Consider the following 9,560-nt stretch of genomic DNA (forward strand, 5'->3'; position numbering starts at 1 on the left):
TCTGGGTTCTAGGTGGGATGCCACCATTTATGCTGTAAAAGGAATGATTTGTCTTTTATCTTAATGGTGAAAGACGGGGGCCATATGGTTCTAAAACTCTAAAAAAAAGGTTGCAGGTTTGTGGCCAGCACCAACAAGAGTTTGTGAATCTATCCAGCCCGGCCAGCCAGTTGTATGAGCATACATACGGAGAGGTACATGTTAACAGCAGATCAAGGAAGAACGGAGGAATCAGATACAGGCAGGGAAGCAAAGCATGAGAACCGGAAGTAGCGTGAGTTCTTAGCAGTAGTTAGGTTCATTACAATAGCTGATACCCTCCGATACACCGTTCGGCCAGTATAACTACGCACTCGATACGGTCAGCTGCTGCAGCGCGTTCGCCCGTCGCGGATCACTTGGACGCCCAATCCGGCCCAGCGTAGCGCGGATTGCCCATTCTGGGCCTCTTCGGCCTTTCTTCTCTTGGCCCAACTGAACCCGGCATCCGGTCATCGTCAGGCGACGTAGCGCTGACATTCCCCCTCTCTTCCGCGCCATGTTGCAGCCACAGCTTGGCGCGAGGAAACTGCTGATGTAGAGATTCCAAATCTTCCCAAGTGACTAATGAAACTGGTAAGTTAGACCACTTAATAAGACCTTGTTGAATGTATTTCTTACCACGCGGCAACTGCCGGCGCTGAAGAATGCGCTCAGAGACACTCCATTGAGACGATGCCGGAGGTAAAGTTGAAGTGACAGTGTGTTGAGGACCCACGGCCTTCTTGAGCTGAGAAACATGGAATACAGGATGGATCATAGAAGACGGTGGAAGTTCCAACCTGTAAGCCACCGAGCCAACACATGCCAGCACCTTGTAAGGCCCGAAATACTTGAAAGCGAGCTTCTGACTGCTCCGATTGGCAACTGAGGTTTGCACATATGGTTGAAGCTTGAGGAAGACCCAATCATCCACTTGGAATTGGCGCTCAGAACGATTGGAATCAGCAGCCTGCTTCATACGCTGCTTGGCGCGGAGCAAATGCTATCGTATCAGGTCAGACATTAGCTCACGATCATGCAGCCACCCCGCAATATCAGTCACAGGCTGCTCATCGATAGAACTGAGGCCAAAATGTGTAGGAGCATACCCATAAAGCACCTCAAAAGGAGATCTCCCCAGTGCCGAATGCCAACTGGTGTTGTACCAGTACTCAGCCAAATCAATCCACTGATGCCACTGCTTGGGACAAGCATGAACATAGCAGCGCAAGAAGGTTTCCAAACACTGATTGACCCGCTCGGTATGGCCGTCTGATTGGGGGTGGTAGGCCGTACTCATATGAAGCTCGACCTTGGCCAACTTGAACAATTCCCGCCATAGAGCACTGGTGAAAATCTTATCACGATCAGAGACAAGGGTCGAAGGCATACCATGAAGGCGATAGACCTAAGAAATGAAGTGCTTGGCAACTATAGCAGTGGTGAAAGGGTGACGGAGACTGAGAAAATGAGCATACTTGCTGAAGAGATCCACTACCACTAGGATACAGTTGTACCCTTCAGACATAGGCAAACCCTCCACAAAATCCAGAGATAATACTTTCTAGGAACATTCAGGCACCGGCAACGGTTGAAGAAGCCCTGGAAGCTTGCTGCAGTCAGGCTTGGCCTGCTGGCAGATTGTGCAGTCAGTCACAAAAGCACGCACTTCAGCCTTCAAACCCGGCCAGTAAAAATGCTGCTTAAGGCGCCAATAAGTGACTGGAAACCCATTGTGTCCACCAACTGTGCTGGCATGCATGGCTTGTACCAACTTTAAACGCACGGCAACATCCTTGCCAACCCAGATACGGCCCTTGTAACGAATCAGACTGTCTTGAAGAGTGTAATGGGGTGAAGACACTGAAGAATTGGAAAGCTTGGCCAACAACTCTTGAGTCACCGGATCATTGGTATAAGACTGCAGCACTTCCAGTAACCACTCTGGTTGGCAGACCGACATGGCTACACATTGGAGAACCAGAGCTCACGACAAGGCATGGGCCGCCCCATTATCAACACCCTTCTTGTACACAATGCGATATTGCAGCCCAAGGACCTTAGTAAACACCTTTTGCTGCCACGAGGTATGAAGACGCTGGTCCTCCAGCTGTACCAAACTCTTGTGATCCGTCAGGATGTGAAACTCAGCAAGTTGCAGATAACTGCGCCACTGCTCAACAGCCATAAGAATTGCTAGATATTCTTTTTCATACGTGGACAAGCCCTGTAAACGTGGACTGAGAGATTTACTCAAGAATGCTAGAGGATGGCCCTGCTGCATCAAGACTGCACCGACACCAGTCCCACTAGCATCCGTCTCTATGACGAAGGGCTTAGAAAAGTTGGGCATGGCCAAAACCGGAGCTGAGGTCAAAGCTGTCTTGAGTGCCAAAAATGATTGCTCATGAACTTCAGTCCAGACGAACAGAGCCCCTTTTTTGAGAAGATCAGTGAGGGGCCGAGAGATCATACCAAAATGGCGGATGAAGCGACGGTAATAGCCGGCCAAACCCAAGAAGCTGCGCAATTCCTTGACAGAGGAAGGAGTTGGCCATTGCAACACTGCCTGGACCTTGGCAGGATCAGTGGCCACGCCTTGTTCAGAAATCAGATGGCCCAGATAGCGCAACTGTCGCTGAGCAAAGACACACTTGGAGAAATTAACTTGCCATTTGTCCCGCTGCAGCAATTCCAGCACAAGGCATACATGCTCAATGTGTTCTTCCAATGTCCGACTGAATATCATGATATCGTCAAAGAAGACCAACACGCACTTGCGCAATAAGGGCCCCAATGTGATGTTCATGGCCTTCAGGAACGTAGCGGGTGCGCCAGTCAACGCAAACGCCATCACCCGGAATTCATACTGTCCAGTATGTGTTTGGAATGCCGTCTTATGTTCTTCACCCGGCTTCAGACGAATTTGATGATACTCGGCAGTCAAGTCCAAAGTGGAAAACCAAGACGCCCATTGCAATTCATCCAAAAGTTCCTCAATCACCGGCACTAGATACTTGGCCTTAACAGTAATGGCATTGAGATGCCTGAAATCCACACAAAATCGATACGTCCCGTCCTTCTTCTTGACAAGAAGCACAGAAGAGGAAAAAGAACTTTGACTAGGCTGCACAATGCCGGAGGTGAGCATTGAAGAGATCTGGCGCTCAATCTCATCCTTGATAGTAGGGGGTAACGATAGGGTCGCATATTGACAGGAGCTGCGCCCAGTATCAGTGGAATCTCATGGGCAAAAGGATGTTCTAGGGGAAAACCCTACAATGGTTCGAACACCGACTAAAATTCATGCAATAGCTGAGTTATAGCGGCTGGTGGAGTGTGTATAACCGAAGGAGAGCTGTCCTCCATCACTGCAGTCACCTGAACTACCGAGCCAGGAGGCAAGCTATGTAGTTCCCCTTGCAATGTCCGGAAAGCGCCTTCATAAGGAATGATCAACCATTTCTGTGCCCAATCAACCTGCATTGGGCTGTATTGAGCCAACCAGTCCATACCCACCACCAAGTCATAGCGAGCCCGAGGGAGCACTTTAGCATCTGTATGGAAAGAGCACCCCTGTACCTCCCATTGCAACTGCAGAAAAGTGGCAGCACAATCCAAAACCTGGCCATCCGTAATCTTAACACGGAGAGGTACTGGTAGAGCAGTTTGGCCTGTCAACCTGGAACTCAAAGCAAAACTAACAAATGTGTGAGAGCTGCCCGAGTCCAACAAAATATTAACTGGTAACCCTTGAATAGCCCCTTGGAACTGCATAGTACGTGCTGCGGCACTGCCATTCAGAGCTGCAAGAGACACAGCCAACAGTACCTGAGCTTCGGTTGGCTCTTCAGCAGACTGACTGTCATCAGAGCTGGCATCATTGTGACAAATATCCCAAAATTCTTGGAGAACATGCAGCTGAATGTTTTCAGAACAGCGGTGCTCACGGGACCATTTTTCTCCACAATGAATACAGAGACCACGGGCACGGCGATATGAACGAAGAGTGTTAAGCCGATCCTCCACACCACGGCTACGCCGCTCATCTCCAACCGTCGTTGCTGCTTTGTCATTCTTGTCAGCAGCCAATGGAACCTGAGTCACAGTGGGTCGAACTCCGGCAAACTTGTTGGCCGTGAAAGTGTCGAGACGGCGGCCCTCTTTGTGCCGAGTCGACTCCAGTAACTCTTCCTGCAGTAAGGCAAGCACACAAGCTTCATCAAAGGAATTGGGCCTCTGCATGTGAACGGCAGTGCGGATATCATCACGGAGGCCATCCATGAACCTCATAGCAAAGAATAGAGGATCAGTGTGCCGAGTATAAGCCAACAGTTGATCGACTAACTCTAAAAACTTGTCAATATATTCCTGGACGGTGGATGACTGCCGAATCCTGAACAGCTGCTGAATCAGAGCTTCATACTGACTTTTTCCAAAGCGATCCAGCACCAACTTACAAAACTGCTCCCAGCTGAACTGACAGCCACGATGGTCGAGCGGCTGCACCCAGCGAGCAGCTGCACCAGAGAGATTCATAGTGGCTGCCTTGATCCACATGTGTGGTTCCACCGAATAGAGCTCGAAGTAGTCTTCACAGTTAGTGATCCAGAGCTTGGGATTCTCCCCAGAAAACACCGGAAAATTGAACTTCGGCAACTTGCTACTGGAGTATTGAGAACCCAACTGTGTATACCGGTCACGGACTCCCTCGACATCACCCACAAACAAACGCTCATCAGTAACAATCTGGGGACTCGAAAGAGAATGACGCAAACAGGGATGGGGTTTGGAAAACGGGTGGGATTTGAAATCGAGCGTACCCTTGACCGGGAGTGGAGTCAGAGACCCAAACTCCCGGTGATGCGATTCGACGCGGTGCCCGACAACAGGGCCTATAATTGGGTGTCCCGCGGATGAAGTCGCCGCGGACACCACCGGTTGCGCCAGGATGCCGGCGGCCATGGACGGTGCGGCTTCGAGCACCACTCGGCTGACAGATTTGCGCAAGGCCGTCATCTCTTCTCGCATCTTCTCAATCGCACCCTCCTGCTTGCGCAGGGTGCTGACCTCGGATCGGAGCTCCTCCACAGACGCGTCCACTGAAGGCCGCCAATCGTCGAACACCTGGACTGCCCCCTCCACGCGACCGAACCGATCCGAAATAGAACGGTCCATGGCGGAGATCCGGCTGCCCAACGAAGTCTCCACGGCGCCGACGCGGCTCTCTACTCCGTTCACCGCGGTCTTCACGGACTTGATCTCATCGAGTAGGAGCTGGATATTGGGATCCATGGCACCCGATTGCTTGCGGAATCGAGTGAAGTAGTCGTGGTCGATTTGGTGCGGCTCTAGGGTGGGCAGGAGAAGATTGCAGCGGATTGAGGCGGTGGGTTGTGGGAGTCGTAGGCTCTGGTACCAATTTGTTAACAGCAGATCAAGGAAGAACGGAGGAATCGGATACAGGCAGGGAAGCAAAGCATGAGAACCGGAAGTAGCGTGAGTTCTTAGCAGTAGTTAGGTTCATTACAATAGCTGATACCCTCCGATACACCGTTCGGCCAGTATAACTACGCACTCGATACGGTCAGCCGCTGCAGCGCGTTCGCCCGTCGCAGATAACTTGGACGCCCAATCCGGCCCAGCGTAGCGCGGGTGGCCCATTCTGGGCCTCTTCGGCCTTTCTTCTCTTGGCCCAGCTGAACCCGGCATCCGGTCATCGTCAGGCGACGTAGCGCTGACAGTACATTATTTGAGAGCGACATCGTGGCAATTTGTCACGAGTGATATGCACACAGGAAGACTTTGAAGACTTTGGAGTAGAGGGCAACAAGCACTGAGGTCGACATATGTATCACATCTCGGAGACTGCCAGAGTTAATTATTCAGGGGCCTGAATTACTCATCGCGTAGGACCAACTGGACTCAAAGTTGAAGGTGACTAAACGTAGAAATCTTGGCTGGAAATCTTGGAGCAAAAAGCAGAACCCAAAGCTGACGGCAAGCCCGCAGCTGCATACCAGTGTCATGGGTAGGTTACCACGGGCCGGGGCTACAATTTGGGCATAGGGACACTACTACAGAATGGACTTGTTGTCCCGGGCGGTAACGGCCTTTAGTCCCGGTTACCGCGCCGGGACAACCATCCCGGGACTAAAGGTGGAACCTTCAGTCCCGGGTCATCGAGCCGGGACTAAAGAGGGACCTTTAGTCCCGGTTGGTGTTACCAATCGGGACTAAAGGCCCTCCAGCCGAGCAAACCTGGCGCACCCTTTAGTCCCGGTTGGTAACCCCAACCGGGACTAAAGGTTCCTTTTCTTTTTCTTTTTTTTTGTTTAATTTGTTTTCAGTTCAGTTACACATATTTGTTTAATATATAATATGTTTTTATGTAAGTATTCTATGCTGCTAATATAAATACACGCACGCATATAAATACATCTAATTCTCATCTCGAGCATTATTCGAATAAAGTATGAAACTATATATATTATAGATATATATGTATATATACAACACTTTCATAATCTTGTTCTCGAAAATAACGATATCAATAAACATTTAATTTACATCATTAGTTCCTTAGATCAAAGTAGAACTCGCCGTTGGGATTTAGCACTTTTTCTACAAGATATCCTGCTATTGACTCTTGAACTGCTTTCAGATGGTCTTTTTGCATGACCCTTCGTTTCAACCATTCAGTCTTGCATTTGAAATAAAAGGAAAAGTATTAATACATATATATATATATATATATATATATATATATATATATATTCATTTAAAAATAAATAAAAAATGATATATACATACTCTGAGGACATCTTCAGGAGTTCTTCTTATGTATGCAGTGATAAATTCATAAACGTAGCATCCACACAAGTTATTACCTGGTTCCTGCCGTAAACACCACTGTACGAGAAGAAGATTATTCTCATCATCTCACACGTAAATTGAAGTACGATATAGTAATTAAACATGTGGGTAAGTATATATAGTACTACTTACTGGTATTTCAACTACATTAAGTGGTGCCTTGCAATCCTTGCGGTGTTGCCGAATAAACTCTTTCCAAACCCTGTGCGACCAATAATGTACTATCGTTAATAAATTATGGCAAAGTCTATTCAATAATAGTTGTGCGCGAGAGATCGAAATTACCCCTGGATAATGTCTATCATATCTTGGTATTGTGCTCGCTCTTTTCTCAATGAGTCCAAGATTACTAACTGACTTGAGTTTAACTCAATGACAATGAGTATCCAGTGAAACCTGCATTGGTTTATACACACACGTACATGCTTATAAGTTGTATTGATATTACATAAAATGTGTAGACTACATTATTATTAACACTTACTCAAAGTTGTACGGGAAAAGTATTGTTGTCTTGTCGTGCTGCTTCACAAAGAACTTCATGATATTCGTCTGTGCTTCAGATACCCAGTGGTCCTTGACAATAATATCGGTTTTGAATACGATATAAGGATCAATGAAGCCAACACTGGTGTCTTATATTCTTTGGAGCTCTGACATCTAGAATCTGTATATAAATATAAGTTACATGTGAGGATAATTATATACACGTACGCATGGAAGTGAGTTTATTAAATAAAAGTAAGAATCACTTACAAACAAAAGGAGCTAATGATTGATTTGTCCAGAGCGTCCAAGTGGAATAGTTGATGCAATTCTTCGAAACTAATATGTAAGATGTCATCGCCACGGAAGTAATGATGGTCTCTAAATCTGACAAAGATCCACTGCTCATCCCTGCCACACGCCTGCATGTACCACTTGTTGAGCAAGTACATTTGCGTACCCAATTCATTCAGAGCCGCAGGGTTGTACAGACTTTTACCATATTTATAAGTCTTCCAGGTATCAACTTTCAGGTTCTGGATTGGAGCTTTGCCCATCAATTGATCCAAGGTTAAACCAGTATCTTTAAAAAAAGCATTAAGGGCTTGAACCGACACTTCTCCAGAGTTGTCTGGTCGATAGACTTCTATGTTGCAACCATATTCATTAGCAACAACAAGATTTTGCATTGGTTGCTTCTGTTGTCCGAGCTGTGGGACATCCTTCCCTGATGCTCTTTTCCTTTTCTTATCTGCATCATGTGACTTCACGAGGGAGCGGTCATAGTCTGATAGTGGCGAAGGCTTACGAAGTTCAATCATCTTTTTCTTGTGAGCATCGACCTTCTGCCTCAGCACATATCGTGGTATGTAAAAGTACGGCTTCTCCTTAAGCTTCGCTTGACTCTTGTTTTTGATATCTATAAAAAAATCTTTTACTTTTTTGTCTTCTTCAGCTGCTATTTGCTCATCAGTCTTTTCAGGAAGTATTTCTTGAGAAATAACTCTTTTTCTCGGGGTCTTCTTTGCCGCCGGGACCTTAGACGTCTTTGTAGTGCGTCGCTGTGGAGGGGGTGGGGGCGGTGTTGGAGACCGGCGTGGAGGCGATGAGGCCGGTGTTGGTGGAGACCGGCGTGGAGGCGTTGGAGATCGTTGTGGAGGCGGTGGGGCTGGTGTAGGAGTTGGAGATCGTTGTGGAGGCGATGGGGCCGGTGTAGGAGTTGGCGATCGCCATGGGGATGAAGTCGTCTCGCCCCCCGCGACGCTGTGATGAGATGGGGAATGAATGATTAGGCTAGGCTGGGGGGAGACCCTGCTACAAAAACAAGTTGTGTGTCAATTATTTTTGAAGCCAATAGAAAATTAATGGAAAATAATATTTCATTCACTTTCATTCGTACCTAGGGTGAGGTAGGGGAAGCAGTGGCGCCCCAGGAATGATGATGAAGCGTTTGCGCCATTGAATAAATGTCTTCTCTGCTTCTCCTAGTGTCTTCTCCCCATCACCGCCTTCAATGTCAAGAGGAACATTGCTGTAACCTTTGAGCACTCTATCGACCGAGACGCTAGCATATCCAGGTTGAATAGCTGACCCATGGATTCTTGGTGTCTTCGTTTGGTCTATTGGAGATACAACCCCGACAGCCACCATGATTGATGCATTATTACCATCTGGAATGTGCAGCTCACATGTTGTTAGAGGCTCGGTAATGTCATCAACAGGGAAGCGCAACCCAGCGTCGTCTTGAATAACTGGCAGCTCCGTAGAAGCACAACTACTTTTCATCTGACCAACGGGGCTAATGGTGACTCCCGATGTTGATTGCGATTGTATTTGACTCATTGCTAGCTGCACTTGCCTCTTGATCTCCTCCTGCATTCTTGCCTCAAGAGATTTTTCTCGTTCACGTGATTCAAGCAATGCTTGTCGTGACTCATCAACAAATTGCTCCAATGCACGAATTCGTTCTGCCTCCTCATCCTTCTTTCTCTGGCGGCTTCTGTAGGTATCCTTGTCTGCTGGGAATGCGTGTAGCCACGGAACCGCCCCATAGCCTCTTGTTCGACCACCGTGTTCGGGATTCTCTAGGGCATATGTCAATTCATCCTTCTCTCTGTTGGGCTTGAAAACACCACTATCAGCTTCTTCCCTAGCACGAGCTAGTCTCTGTGTTGCTC

The 9,560-nt window shown here is 47.7% G+C and overlaps 1 protein-coding gene across 1 annotated transcript; it reads right to left on the reverse strand.

The window, feature by feature from the left end:
• Positions 1–2,008: 2,008 nt before the first annotated feature.
• On the reverse strand, positions 2,009–5,316 carry LOC136480492 (uncharacterized). The gene is made up of 3 exons (XM_066478018.1): positions 3,853–5,316; positions 3,604–3,695; positions 2,009–3,242 (listed from the first exon to the last, which is right to left on the reverse strand). The coding sequence occupies exons 1-3, from the start codon at positions 5,314–5,316 to the stop codon at positions 2,009–2,011; spliced, it is 2,790 nt and encodes a 929-aa protein (XP_066334115.1).
• Between the last annotated feature and the right edge of the window lie 4,244 nt (positions 5,317–9,560).

Source organism: Miscanthus floridulus, chromosome 9 (genome assembly GCF_019320115.1).
Source record: "Miscanthus floridulus cultivar M001 chromosome 9, ASM1932011v1, whole genome shotgun sequence".
Taxonomy (NCBI): Eukaryota; Viridiplantae; Streptophyta; class Magnoliopsida; order Poales; family Poaceae; genus Miscanthus; species Miscanthus floridulus.